General features: G+C 40.2%; 1 protein-coding gene across 24 annotated transcripts in view; it reads right to left on the bottom strand.

The window, feature by feature from the left end:
- The window catches only part of MECOM (MDS1 and EVI1 complex locus), a 490,680-nt gene that overhangs the window by 45,576 nt on the left and 430,868 nt on the right, over nt 1-14,236 (bottom strand). For 19 of the 24 annotated variants that reach the window (XM_060274382.1, XM_060274377.1, XM_060274375.1 and 16 more), the window contains 4 exons: nt 8,075-8,177; nt 7,727-7,943; nt 5,102-5,249; nt 2,958-3,114 (listed from right to left, as the gene is read on the bottom strand). In XM_060274382.1, coding sequence (XP_060130365.1) covers nt 2,958-3,114; nt 5,102-5,249; nt 7,727-7,943; nt 8,075-8,177 — 625 coding nt within the window. The remainder of the gene's footprint in view (nt 1-2,957; nt 3,115-5,101; nt 5,250-7,726; nt 7,944-8,074; nt 8,178-14,236) is intronic. The other 5 variants (XM_060274376.1, XM_060274386.1, XM_060274379.1 and 2 more) reach the window with 1 other exon arrangement.

The raw sequence follows: 14,236 nt of genomic DNA, 5'->3' as shown, positions 1-14,236 counted from the left end.
CCCACTTTTTCATTGTGCCCTTCTTGACTTAGTGCCCTTTTGCCCCTTTTCTTCAGGACTTCTCCATCTTCTCTTTCTTCAGCTTGCTTAGCTCTTGGCCTCCTGTCCTTTCTTCCCTATGTCCTGAGACGTCTTCAAGGATTTTTCCTTCCCCTCACCAATGCTAGAGTGCAAAATACTTTGTTCCCTGAGCAACTGAACATTTTGTGCTAGACCAGCTCAGCCAATCAGTTCCCAAAGGTTTCACTGCCAGAAGTGCTATGCAGTATAAACTGTTGTATATTATTGAATATAGACATTTCTCTCAACTAAGTTAATAAAATATTTACTGTACTGAAACACCACCACCTAGGACTTAAGTGGCGCCAATCACCTTGCAAACTGTATCTCAAATATATTTTAAAAAAATTCAAACCTAGGATCAGCTGATGGGAAAAGTATGAATTAGGACACTGGTCAGCCATATTGTTGTGAACAACACACAATTCAAGGGAAATGGGTACACACACAGAAATCATACATTCAGAGACAGACTCCTTCCTGATACACCTTTCATTCTGCTGTGATAACTCCTGCAGCCACTGCAAAATTCTGAGAAGCAAGGAATGTTCAGGGCAATGGGTTAGGAAAAAGTACTCTCCACAAGAAGATGATCCTGGGTAATTGTACCATGGTGCAGGTAGCAATTTGACCGGACTCCTCTTTTACAGCTTATTTTTACCCAATAGTTCAGTTGTCCCCAACAACAGCTTCCAAGAACAGTGGTGATAGCGTCTTGGTTTATTCCCCCACTTTTTTTTAATCTGCATTTTAAAAAATAAAAAATAGTAAAATATTGAGTTGTGTTGACTTCTGCTTAGATAAATTTGAAAGCAACTGAATAGAATGAAATATGTTCGGTGATAAAGCTTCACTGCCATAATTCTCAATGTGGACAGCTACTGAAAGGCTCTCACATAACTAAGTCAATAAAGATTCTTTGTTGAGTTTATCTATAAAGATGGCCTCTTCCTTTAGGAAAGAGTAGCTAGAAGCTGTTTTGAAATTAGCAATCATTTGGAACGATTCCAGGGTTTTCGGTGGTTTGCTCAAGGGAATCTCATTTGGTGGAATCTTCTTACACTTTATTAGTCACATCCACCAGTAGCTCTTCTTCCTGAGGCTACATTAAGAATAAATAAATAAACTTACAAAAGCTTCAAAGCATAATTAGACTTGGGCCTAGGGAAGTATGCCAGAGCACACAATATAAAATGAGGTTATAAAAGTATTTCCAGAATTGCCCACAGAGTCTCGGATACCAGGCAGCTTCTGAAATGAAACAGGCAGGAAAAATACGCGGAGTGTTCTCTTCCAAGAGCTGGTCTATATGGGAACCAAAGCAACATCCCTGTAGTGAATTCTCACCTCCTTGCCACAAGGTGTACAAGTTCTAACAGAGCAGGCATCATGTAGTGGCTATCCTCAATAGCAATATGCAGCAGAGGAGCAGCAGAGGGAGAGGATTACATTCTTCAATCTCCTCCATGATCACTACTTCAGGGAAGGAAAGATCGTGCCATGGGAATGCCTTTGGGGGTGGAATTTTTAGGAGCAAATGAATGTGTAGGCTTAATTCTGGCTCTACAGCCTTCCTCTGAGCTTGTATTCCTCTCCTGATTTCTACATGGTTACTCCGGTCCGCTTTCTTCTGTGCTACGTTGCATTCCATCGTCCCACATACCCTTGGCTGTCTATGTTGTTGATGCTGCTCCATGCAAGTTTCCTACCATAGCCGTAGCCCAGGATGACATCTTTTGAAGTTCAAAAGAGAAAGGTGAAGTAGATTACAAAAACAAGATGCATCTTGTGGCTACGCTGTAAGTAGCCTAGAAACTATAGCAGACTCTCTCTGTGATTTTAAAGTAATCTCTATGGGGTTCTCAAAGGCCTTCAGTAGTCAGGTGCTATTTTCAGCAATTCATTCTTTCACTACTTCTAGCACCAACCAGACTTGGTTACTTCACTATCCTGTTTTGGCACATGCACTTTTAAAGCACATGGGATCACATTTACTAAGTTGTGCATGAAAGCAGATTGTACAAATTCAGCATTTATTTTGTAAAACATATAAAATTAAAAGTGTGAGGAAAGAAGCGTGCACAACCAACCACTGTGCCAATTGGGTAGTGAGGAATACACCTGAAAAGAAATTGGACAAAAGTGCTGATTCTACATAGACACATACATACACAGAGAAAGAAAGGGAGTGGTGGGCCTTCAGTCAGCCATGCCACATGGGAAGGTGATCCCAGCTTCCCTGTCACATAGTGACTGAACGGACACCATGCAGAGCTTTGCAGAATTTTAAAGCCATCTGTTGCAAGGTGCCCTTTCTGTACCAGGGAGATTGCAGATTATTGCAGATTATTCTTATACCAAAGGTTCCTGTACATTCATAGAACAATAAATTGGCAGTATAATTTTATTAACAAGTAAGCCCAATTGGGTTCAATGGGACTCATTCTCTTGTTAAGCGTGTCTAGGATTGCAGCCTAAATTATGTTCCTTAAGTCTTATTTAACTTTCTACACTTAAATCTGCCAGAGTATCTGCTTTTGGGGAAAGTAATGAGTGAAGACCATATGTTGAGACTGGAAATTTAATTTCTAATAATTCTGCTGCCTAAAATAAGACAAGTCCTCCCCGAACACTTCTTGAGCAAGTCCCAGAACTACAGAGGTTGATAGGAATAAGAAAATTGCTTGTCAGTGCAATATATGGCTCCAGACTTTCCACCAACACAATATTTTATTTTTTCTGATTAAAGGCACAATCCAGTTAAAGACAGTTGGGAACTGTCTGATTAAAGACTGTTGGGATTGCTAATGCTTCAATGGGAGCATGTTTCTCTGATTCCGCATCTTGCTAAAAAAACAGACAGACACAGAAGCTTAGTGGTTAAGTGGGAGACTTACATATAAAAGGCTTGACACTGCTGTGGATATGTTTGTGCTGTTTGAGGCCTGAAGAAGTGGCAAAAGTTTTACCACACTCTGGACAAGCATGCGCACGAGCCCCAACGTGCTGCGAACGAATGTGTCTCTGGAGGTTGCTGGGGTCCGTGAAAACCTGCTAGGAAATGAGTACTGATTAAACACGAAACTTTGATGCAAACAAGGAAAAACAACAACACCGGCAATTGCATAAGACTATAGTCAAACCAGGAGGCATTGCATATGGAATAGGCAAAAGTTGGCTTTTTAAAAATAGTTTATGTGAGTTCAGTTATGTAAGTGAATTAAAAGATAGAAGAGGTGAGTTTTAAAGCCTCTTTAAAACAGCATCAAGCACATTTAAGTGCCCTGGCTCCCATACAACTCTCAGGGGGTTTGGGAGGATGCCATAATGGTTAAGCCAGTTTCAAAGTGGTTTGAAAATGTGTAGAAGTACTAAAACATCTCTGCAGTTTCATTTATTTTGCATGTTTAGCTTCACTGAGGGTATATTATTTAAGATAAAATACATTTTAGAATTTATAAGCCGTATAGTAACAATAACGGCTATTTTTAGCATAATAAAATGTAAAAACGGCAACAAGCAGGTGTAAATATTAGGTTGGATCCTGCAAAGGATACTTAGAGTAGATCCACTGAAATGTGACTTAGTTAGACATGACTTTCAATAGATCTAGCTTAAGCAAGGCTAAATCTGAATCTAACCTTTTGCTACTTTTGTTGTCATCACCATTACCATTCCAATACAGTTTGCAGCTATTCACTTCTTTCTTAAACCCCCAATCCTGTCTGTTTCTGCTATTCCTAAACCAGGTCCCTACACAAGTAATACTCATGGTTTTCTAAGAACTGCAATGTCCTGACTGTCAAAGCTTGCCCAGTTTCGTTAAGCAGAGAAAATGGAGGATGGGTTGGGGCAAATGAGCAGTAATTCCTGACTATTGGACTGTAGCTCCCTAGGGGGTTGAACCAAATACATATCGCTGCATGTTGCTGGAATCCTAAATGGATAGGTCCCAGAAATTCTCTCCATCACCTTCATAATCTCAAGTGTTTGCTTAGCCTTCATAGAAACAAAACTCAGCAAGCATTTTCTGCAGCACTATTCAAATATATTTCAGAACAATGTCATCAATAAGACCAATTGATAGTTATTAAATTTACTAAAAGTTTCTGCCATGCTCACCCATCCACCTCTCATGTTTCATTTATGGCATTGAAACCATAGGCACAGGCCATTTTTTAAATCTGTATTTTCCACAAACAGATTTGTGCTCAAAGCAGTTCACATAAGAGCAGACAGTCAATACCATGACACAGCATCTTATAAACAGAGCTATTTGTCTTTTACAATGTCATATATGCAGATTTTTCACTCAGAATCTGATCCCAAAAGCTGTATATTGGGTGGTATTATTTCCCTTTCGTTATATTGTTCAAGCAATGAGAGTAAACAGCTGACACAACACAATGGCTTAATAGCCGCAAAACTCTATACAACAGTATGCCAACAAGCCCTAAATCCTAGTTTCAGTAGTCACACAAATAGTTTTGGCATTCAATCAGTTGCATTTCCCTATTGGTATATTAAGAGTTCTGTTATGTTAGATAAGAATTAATAGTCCATCTGACTGAAAACCATCAATGGATTTCAGTCCCCTTGCTTAGGCGGGTGTGCTCTCTACAACATCAAAGTGACCCCATACATGCAAAATATGTACCAAGCTCTGAGTTAGATGTTACTATCAGCAGCTTCATGTGATGCACTGAAACATTTCAGGCTGCAGATGGTAGAATCAAGTTTGAATGCTCTCCCACATTAACAAAAACATGTTACAGCACATACAAAACAAGCACACACAAAAATGTCAGGGAGAAGGTTCTAACCTAGCCTTCTTGTGGGCATCTTGCCTTACATATGCAGGGAATCATTTTGTACTTGAGAGAAGCTTTCAAATCTGATCCCCTACCTGTTGCCTGAAGTGGGCCAGTCCAGTGGAAACTTCATTGCTGAAGCCAGTCCTAAGATGCTCAAAATGTTACTCTACATATCATAAGCAACGATGCATATACAAAATTCCAGGCACCCTACAATTTCACTGTACCTTGGCACAGTTTTCGCATTCATAATGCTTCCCACTGTCATGGGACATCTGGTGGCGTATCAAGTTGGATTTCCAGTTAAAGGCTTTGGGGCACTGGTCACACTTGTACTCCCTCTCTTCGGTGTGCGATAGCATGTGCTTTTCTAAGCTGCAAAGATACAAGAAGAAGAGGCTCAGTGAGATGGTGACTAAAGGTTTTTGGAACTACATAGACCTTTTCCTGTTCCAGGAAGTGAAAAGACAGGAGTCTGTTTCAGGAAGAGGAATCAGGGAATCAAAGCAGTCATAGAATAAGAATCTCCACTCCTACGATGAATATCACCCATAGGATTGCACAATGTTAGTCACAGTCAGAGTAGATTTATTGAAATCAATAAACTTTGAGGTTACAATGTTTTTGCTTAGGAAAAGGACACATAAGACGGGGAGTGATAGAGATGGTGGTTATCAATGGCTACTAGTCGTGGTGATTATGTATTACCTCCTGGATCAGAGGCGATGTGCCTCTGAATACCAGCTGCTGGGCAACACAAGCAGGAGAGCATGCATATCTTGCTTGTGAGTTTCCTACAGGAAACTATGGGACTACCGGTTGACTACTGTGAGAACAGATTGGCAGACTAGAATATGCACTTTTTGTAGTTGTTAAGTGGTGCAGCTGCTAATTTGGACTATTCACTGGTTCAACATACTTAGTGATAAACTTAATCCATATTACAAATGTTTCAGTGAATCAAACCTTAGAAGCAGTTCTTGCGAGGAGTAAGAACCTCTCAATGTGTGTGCAGCACACTCAGCCAATACATTGCTATGTCTTTCTCAACATATGAAATGGCCCTTAGGAGATGATACACTCTAGAAAGAGAGGCTCTCGCTGCCTACTGATCCAGTGGCATATGGCTTTTGCAGCGATATCTTATTTGACTCAACCAAAACATTAGAGTTTATTGTCTTTTGGGCAACAGGTGAAGGCCAGGCCTTTACATTTTTAAATTATATTTTACAATATAAAATAATTTTTATTATATTGTAGCTTTTTAGATTTTTCACCTGACTTAATACTAACATATTTTGCCACTCTGCTTGGTTTCCTTGTAATTTTTAATTGGACTGATTGTGCTTTTAATGTGTGTTAGCTGCTTTAAGAGCCTTTGGATTGAAAAGCAGGATTAGAAACATTCCAGATAAATAAATAATAATATTCTGCATCTGGTGTAGAATCCAATCTGTCACTGTTATGTGTAGCTATGAGTCATGCTTCTCGTCTTATTTAATGTTACTGTTTTCTTTCATAATATTTCACATGTAATTTACTATTACTACTACCATTAATCCACAACATAGATTTAAAATGGTGTTTGGCTGTCCCCCCCCCCATTAATTACACATACACCAGCTTGCATATACTGTATATTCACAATTCCAATTGCCACCTGAACATTTTTTTGAAATAGAATATTTTCTCTATATTCCTTTTTCCTTGAACTGTTTCTGTCATGTATTGGACTTTAAATAATTTAAATGTTTTTCAGCCAGGCTGACGGTTCTCATTTTTCACCCTCTCCCTCTCAGTGGCAGAGCAATTTATGATTTGTCTTTTGCTGATATTTTTTTCTGGCCTTTGTTCTGAGCCTTTAATACCCTTAAAGGCCTTCCCCAAAGAAGAGTTTTCTAAGCACGAGTAATGCAGAGTTGTCATCCATCTGTTCCTAAAATCCAGACATCTTCCCTCAAGGTTGCATTTTTGCTGCAGTGATATTATACCGGTAGTTTCCCAGCAGTGGATGTGCTCACTTATCCAAGAGAACCCTGGCCTGAAAATGGTTTCTGTTTGTGCACTGACTTTCAAAACCAGACACTGCCTTCATAATTAGCTGGAACTTAAAATAATTTAGATGAAAACAGCAGCTATAAATCACCAACTTTTACATATTTATTCCTTGTTCTTTAGCAAATACTCAAAGTGCATCTCTGACCTCTTCCATCACCACCAACACTAGAAGTGTAGATCTTGCCAGCTTTGTAGCTTTTGACCTCTCTAGGCATTGCATACTCACTGAGCACAGCAGGGACATTTCCTCCTATATGAGCTCCTCCTCACACTTGAGACCATTAGATCAGTTCCCTTCCCTTTTTTGTGTGAAATCTGTATTAGACATGACCAGGAACCCCAGGAATGTAGAACTCTATTTCTAAAAACATCAATACAAATTCTGCACTGCTGTCTTTTGGCAAACATGGGTAATTTGTTTGTTTGTTTGTTATGGATCAACACCTGTTGACTGGTTTACACACTGTCCTCTACTGTGTTGTAATTCTTCACTTTCTGCTGTTGGCTTATTGTTAGTTTTTGTTTGAATCACTTTATGTTTTCTTATTGGAAATTTTATTAGCTATTTTTAAGTTGTAAACTGCTATGGAATTCTCTAAAGATCATCAGTTACTAAACATTTTAAAATTTTAAAATAGAAATAAAATAAATAAATTTTGAAATAAAATAAAGATTGATTTGGGTCTTTCGTAACCACCCAGGGGTCCTTTAACTTTTACCATGTATAGTATATATATGTATATTATATGGTGTTTGTGTATGTTTTGTTTTTTTAAAAATATGCCTGTTCCTACCTTTGCACATCAGAGAACACTTGGTCACATTCTTTGCACTCTTGAATGTCATGCATATCATGGAGGTCATTCTCCTTGTCAAGCTTTGGCTGAAATTCCTCATCCACCATCGAAAATGCTGAGTGAGGTGTGCTGCATGGGAATTTCTGATGGTCCACGAGATCTGCTTTGGACTCAAACAGCTGGTCACAGTCCTCACACCGATATTGACGCTCCTCTGTAAAGCAAATCAGTCATTACTCTCAGTGGCCTTCGACCAATGCAAGAGGATAAATTTGCTCTAAGTGCTCATAATTAGGGAACTTTCTGTATAAGTTATTTGACAATCTGCCATAAGAAATTGCTGACCATGAATGTCTGGAGCCATAGGATCATGTAAATAGTCTTCAGTCTTCATGAACAGAAGGAGCTCTTCTCCAGCTTCAATGTCTTTCACCACTCTGTAATATATCTGACAGAGAGAATGGCAAGTGAGTGACAAGAAGCACACAGTAACCAAGAGGGTATTTTCTACATATATGTTGCAGCAAAAATATGAGGTCATATTGGCCATGTTGGTGGCATGGTGTAAAGGAGTGGCCACAATTCAGTGGTAAAGCACATTTTTGCATGCAGAAGGTCTCATTTAGTTCCCTGCACTTTCAGGTAGAAAAAGGGTCCCAACCAACTTTGCTGGGAAAGTCCTCTGTCTGAGACCTTGGATTGCTGTTGCTAATTAGGAGTGGACAGCACTGGGCCAGAAGCACAAATAGTGTTACTCAGTAGCAGTCCTGAAGCCAAAATAATCTGGCAGAAGATTTATCCCAATAGCTGTTATTCCTATGCAAAGAAAGCTGTATTTCCATCAAGAAATATGCTCAGGAGCAAGCTGTGTGACAAGCAAAGTATTATTAATGCTTGCTGACAATTCACAAATCTTCCTATAATATGGGCTGTACAGGCAATTCATTGAAAAATAAAATTCCTTACTGAAGTGCCAACTGAGGAGACAGGTATATTCAAATGCAGTCTTTAAAAAAAATAAAAAATAAAGACACACCACACACAAGGATCAACCTTTCTCCTAGTTACACCAGCAGGGGGTGAGTGATAATTCCATTGGGCAAATAGGTAGGAAGTCAATAATAGAATGACAATCCAGTCTGTATTATAAGCATTAGCATACACCAAATTAATCATAAAGAACAACTGCAATGCCTTGGGTAAGCACATAGCCAGATATCACTCAAAGTTTACTGCGCGACCTGATCCACAGGGATGTGCAGAATTGTTCTGCACAGCTTTACTTGGTTAAGCTTGTATTTCCAGGTTAGTCCTGGTAGATATACCTAGGATCGCAGTCTTAGCTTCCTGTGTGAAAAGTAAAACTCCACCTAAACAGCCCCATCAAACATCAAAGCATCATTTGCACGTTTGAATTTGCAGCCTGTAGTGAAGAAGGAAGGAAACCTAACCTGATGGTTATGCTCTGAAAAGGAATAGGAAGGACAGCGAAATCAGAGCTAATTCCAGCAGTGGGGCAGGTGGGGCACTGGCTGAGAGCCCAGGTGCTCAGAGGGGAACCTCACTGGTCCCAGCCCTGCTGGCTGCCCTTTGGGGGTCGGAGAACCTTATTTGTGATCCCCAAAGGCCTTTAAAGGGATGACTACCTTCTTGTTTCACTCAGAACCTACACTATGGGGAAATGTTCAAAGAATATATCTGAACTAATTCTAAAAGCATAGGCTACCTCTGCTCATTTATCAAACTCAAAGCAAGCTTTCTCCTTTACTTTTTTAAAATAATTTTGTGACAACTCTTAATACTAGGAGGATACAACAATGGGGAGGGGGGTTCAAAAGAAACAACTACGGTATTTTGAACGCTTGTCGACCTAGAGGAAGTTCTCAGAGACTGTAGGGAAAAGGCAGAAGTTTCAGTGACCCACACCAATGGAAAAAAATCCACATTGCTCAAAACTATTGACTCTATGTGCACGCAGTTCTTACACAGTTCCAGTAGGTGGCTCTAAAACCCAATTGTTTCTTTTATCTGGAAAAGCTTGACCACAACTATGTGCTGGGAGTGGATCTACAAATACCTTAATGAAGAGTATTGCATTACTCCAGGTTTGTTTGCTTCTTTCCTGCCCCCACCTTTAAAAATGCAGCATTGTTGTTTTTCTTTTTAATACAAGCAGTAATACAACCACCTGAAGAAGCCGAGTCATATATTGTCGAGTGAAGTTGGGATAAACAGAGAACAAACTAAGGCCACATTGTGGCTGCCTCTCCAAAGGCAAAAGCTCTAAGAAAAAAAGCATTAATCATACAATGTGTAGGCTGCTGACTGTTAGCTACGCACCTTCCCCATAAAAGTAGAGATTTTGGGCTTCTGGAGTTTCCACTCCCACTTCTGTCAACTCCCTTTTCCTCCTTTAGTTCTCCAAAGTAAGAGCTATCTCAGCCAAACCATCTTTTAGGTTTATAATCTACATCCCCCCCCCCCGCCCCCATCGCCCCTTTCCACACACACAAAAGACAAATGCTTCCAAGTAGCATGTTTCATTCTGGAAATCTATTTCCCCTTAGAACACAATGGCATTCTCTCCACAATCTGAATTACCTCTTTTGTTGGCAGCTCTCAAAGGTTTAAGTTATTAGCTTCCTTTCCAACAGCATGCTGACATTTGAATGGTGACATATTAGAACTTCACAGCAAGGTCTCGCAAAGAAAAACGCTGCCTTAACACGTACACCAAAAAGCCTTCCTCCCCTCCCCCATTTTATTTTTAAAGGAAAGGAAACACTATGATATTGCAGATTTTTTTAAGGTCTAATCTGTTCGGCACAAACCTGCACAAATTAAAAAGGAAAGACAACAAGCCAGCTATGCCTTTTGTTGTTTCTCATGAATTTTGGCTCATCTTAAAATTTGTCTAAAAACTAATGGGATATGAAACATAGGCACTCAGCACAACAAGGCAATGTGTTTCTAGTCAAAAGTGAGCATAAAGACATTCTAGACTTTAAAAGCTGGGAGGGGTCAACAAGAAAGGCTAATCACTGCACCACCCACAACACAGCAAAGACGATTTTGATTCCTGACTGCAGCCATTCGAAATAGCTGGGGTTATGATCAAGCGGCAGAAGTAAATTTGTCTGAGTTCAGTCTAGTGGTGGTCAAAATACACAACAGGCTTAGTGTGGACAGAAGTAACAGGTCAGTGAAACACCATGGCTGCCATGTTAATTGGTCCCTAGCTTACTTGGGTTGGGGACTGGAGACTAACTTGACTGATTCACCAATTTACATATTGCATTGTAAAGGAAGCCTAAAGGGGCCCGTTCTCAGAATCAGTAAACTTACACGGAGGAGTGCGTATGCATTGACATTAAGATTAATGCTGAAATCTTTTGCATACTTAGCCAAGTTCCACTGAGATTTACCTCTGAGTAAACAGGAACAGAATTGGGCTACATGACACTGATCCAGCTAATTGCTCGGGAAAATTTGTGTGTGAAGTGGGGCAAGTTTCAGTCCTCTTCCCACTAACCCACCTCACCTCTTCAGTGTACAGTGGCCAAGTGATGGGGGGGGGGGCTTGGACTGCTCTTGTGTTCTTCACAGCAATTTGACTGGCTAGAAATCAGCAGCTGAAGCTTTCCATTGCAGGGAGATGTCTGGTGATCAAAATGCTGTTAAAGGCACGGCTACAGGGGCATATTTAAAACCCCTGCATGCATGTTGCAAGAAGTAAAGGTAAAGGAGACCTCTGACAGTTAAGTCCAGTCACGAATGACTTTGGGGTTGTGGCGCTCATCTCCCTTACTGGCCGAGGGAGCTGGTGTACAGCTTACGGGTCATGTGGCCAGCATGGCTAAGCCACTTCTGGCAAACCAGAGTAGCACATGGAAATGCCGTTTACCTTCCCACCAGAGCAGTACCTATTTATCTACTTGCACTTTGACATGCTTTCTAACTGCTAGGTTGGCAGGAGCAGGGACTGAGCAATGGGAGCTCACCCCGTCGTGGGGATTCCAACCGCCGACCTTCTGATCTGCAAGCCCTAGGCTCTGTGGTTTAGACCACAGCACCACCCGCGTCCCGTTGCAAGAAGTACCTTCTGAATAATCAGTTTCACTGAAATTATTGGGACTTAAATACAAGTCAGTATACTTAGGACCAGAGTACTGTATAGAGAATTAACCCAGAGTAACTAAAATAATGGGTTGCTTTTTCCTTTCAGAGACTCATACAGGTGAAACTCAGAAAATTAGAATATAGTCGAAAAGTGCATTTATTTCAGTAATGCAACTTTTTATTTTTAATTTTTATTTTAATTTTTACAAATGCTTTCTTTTGGAAATTCCACAGTAATAAAACAAATAGTTACAATAAAACAAAAATAAACATCACTATTACATTTCATTAATTACATTCCATTTATAATTGACCTGCCTAACGACAAATAATTACAGTTACAACAAATAAAGGCTTGACATATCTTGCTTTGCATGTCATGCATCTATCTCATATATTGGTTTCACCTTTTAAGTTGTGTTACTGAAATAAATGCACTTTTCGATGGTATTCTAATTTTCTGAGTTTCACCTGTAGAAGCTCAATTCACCATTCAAACATGCCTGGAAAAATTAAGAAACTTGACCTTTTACCACCCTGTAACAAATTTAAATATGCAGAAAATGCATGGCTAAAATGGGTTAAAGGGTAATTAATCTGTTACTAGATCTGTATTTGCAAATAAAACAAAGTTTAATGCAATTAATGTTATAAAGAGCCTACCCAATAATATTTGTTATGTTTAAGCGATCTTCTGACCCCTCTAAAGGTATAAAGGACCCCTAAACGGTTAAGTCCAGTCAAAGGCGACTATGGGGTGCAGCGCTCATCTCACTTCAGGATGAGGGAGCCAGTGTTTGTCCACAGACAGCTTTCTGGGTCATGTGGCCAGCATGACTAAACTGCTTCTGGCGCATGGAGTACTGTGACGGGTACCAGAGCGCATGGAAACACTGTTTACCTTCTTGCCACAGCAGTACCTATTTATCTACTTGCACTGGCATTCTTTCAAACTGCTAGGTTGGCAGAAGCTAGGACAGAGAAACGGGAGCTCACCCTGTCATGAGGATTCAAATAGCTCACCTTCTGATCAGCTCTGCACCTGTACCCTGCCCAGCACAGGAGAAGATGAGCTTTGGAGTAAGGTATGGGCAAATCTATAGGATCCCTACACCCAACAGGGACACAGTTTCTGAAATAAACACTATTATGGTACACCTTATTCACTCATTTCCCTCCTGGTTTGTGTGCATATTTGATTGGGTCAGAAAAACAAATATGCAAAAGTCTTTATTGCTTTCTCTGTCTCTACTCCCCCCACTCCACCTTTCTGAATCACCAAATATGTTAATGTTTCTCATGCAATTCAGCTGGGAAATCCATGAAGCAGTTCCTTAGTTTTTGTAGTTAATATGCAAAAGTCATTTTCATAATGTATCTGATAGAGTGAGAGACAGCGAAAGAATGTGACAATCACACTAGTGATTTGGAGTACACCTTTGGGACTTTTGAAAAGGTGACTGAACATGAATGGCAAAACAGAAGCACAGTTAAATAAGCCCAAACTCATTCTCAGCTTTAACTTGATATTTATTGGGCCTTATGAAAACAAGAGTAAAGTAGAGCAAGTCCTGCTGGAGCAAGGGCAAGCCTTCTGCATGCTTCCCCATACAGCTCTGATAATGCACCTCAAGCCTACTCTGCAGCCCGTGCCCACATAATTTTCTCATGAGCAGATACTGCCAATTGTGACAAATGATGCTGTGAGTTGGTGATGTGGACTTTGATTCACTGGGGGCCAGGTTGGGACAACCAAATTCATTTGATCCACGGCTGAAACAGATTTAAGTAAGGCCAGCTTTTAAGTCCTGCAAATAAATCTGATGTCAACATCGCACGCACTGAATATTTGCTTTAAGCAACACTTGCTTTTCCATTTATTAAGATAAATGTATTTAAATCTGACTTTTCTCCAGATCTAATGGCCTTGGTGCAATTGAAAGGGAATAGTAGGTTATGGGCTGATGAGCCCAAGACACGACTGAACTGCTGACTTACAGAGTGTAGGAAGAATGACGGCAAGATGTACAGGTTGTATGCAATAGATGGTCTTCCTTTTGTCCTTCCTTTGGCTTTTAATTTAAGTACCAAAGGTTAAGAAGTGGAGTTTATAGTTGTCAGAAAACAACCTGACTCCTGAAAGGTATTGGGTTGAGTAGCAAGAAATGTCTGTCTGCCGATTAACCTCCAATAGGCCATTCGCACATGCAGATCATCACTTGATATCTTGCACAATCAATGACCAGAGATGCAGCTATGAATTAGCCCTTCGTGACAATGCTGTTGCTCTGGTTTTTATGTCCTGTCATCTAGCCTTATGTACACAACATTGCCTGGGGTGGCAACAGTAGCTTGCTGCTCTCATGCAACAACCTTTGAACCATTTGG

The sequence above is a fragment of the Zootoca vivipara genome, chromosome 5, assembly GCF_963506605.1.
Source record: "Zootoca vivipara chromosome 5, rZooViv1.1, whole genome shotgun sequence".
NCBI lineage: Eukaryota > Metazoa > Chordata > Lepidosauria > Squamata > Lacertidae > Zootoca > Zootoca vivipara.
The sequence above is the reverse complement of the archived record's forward strand: the minus strand, read 5'-3'. Positions and strand labels throughout refer to the sequence as shown.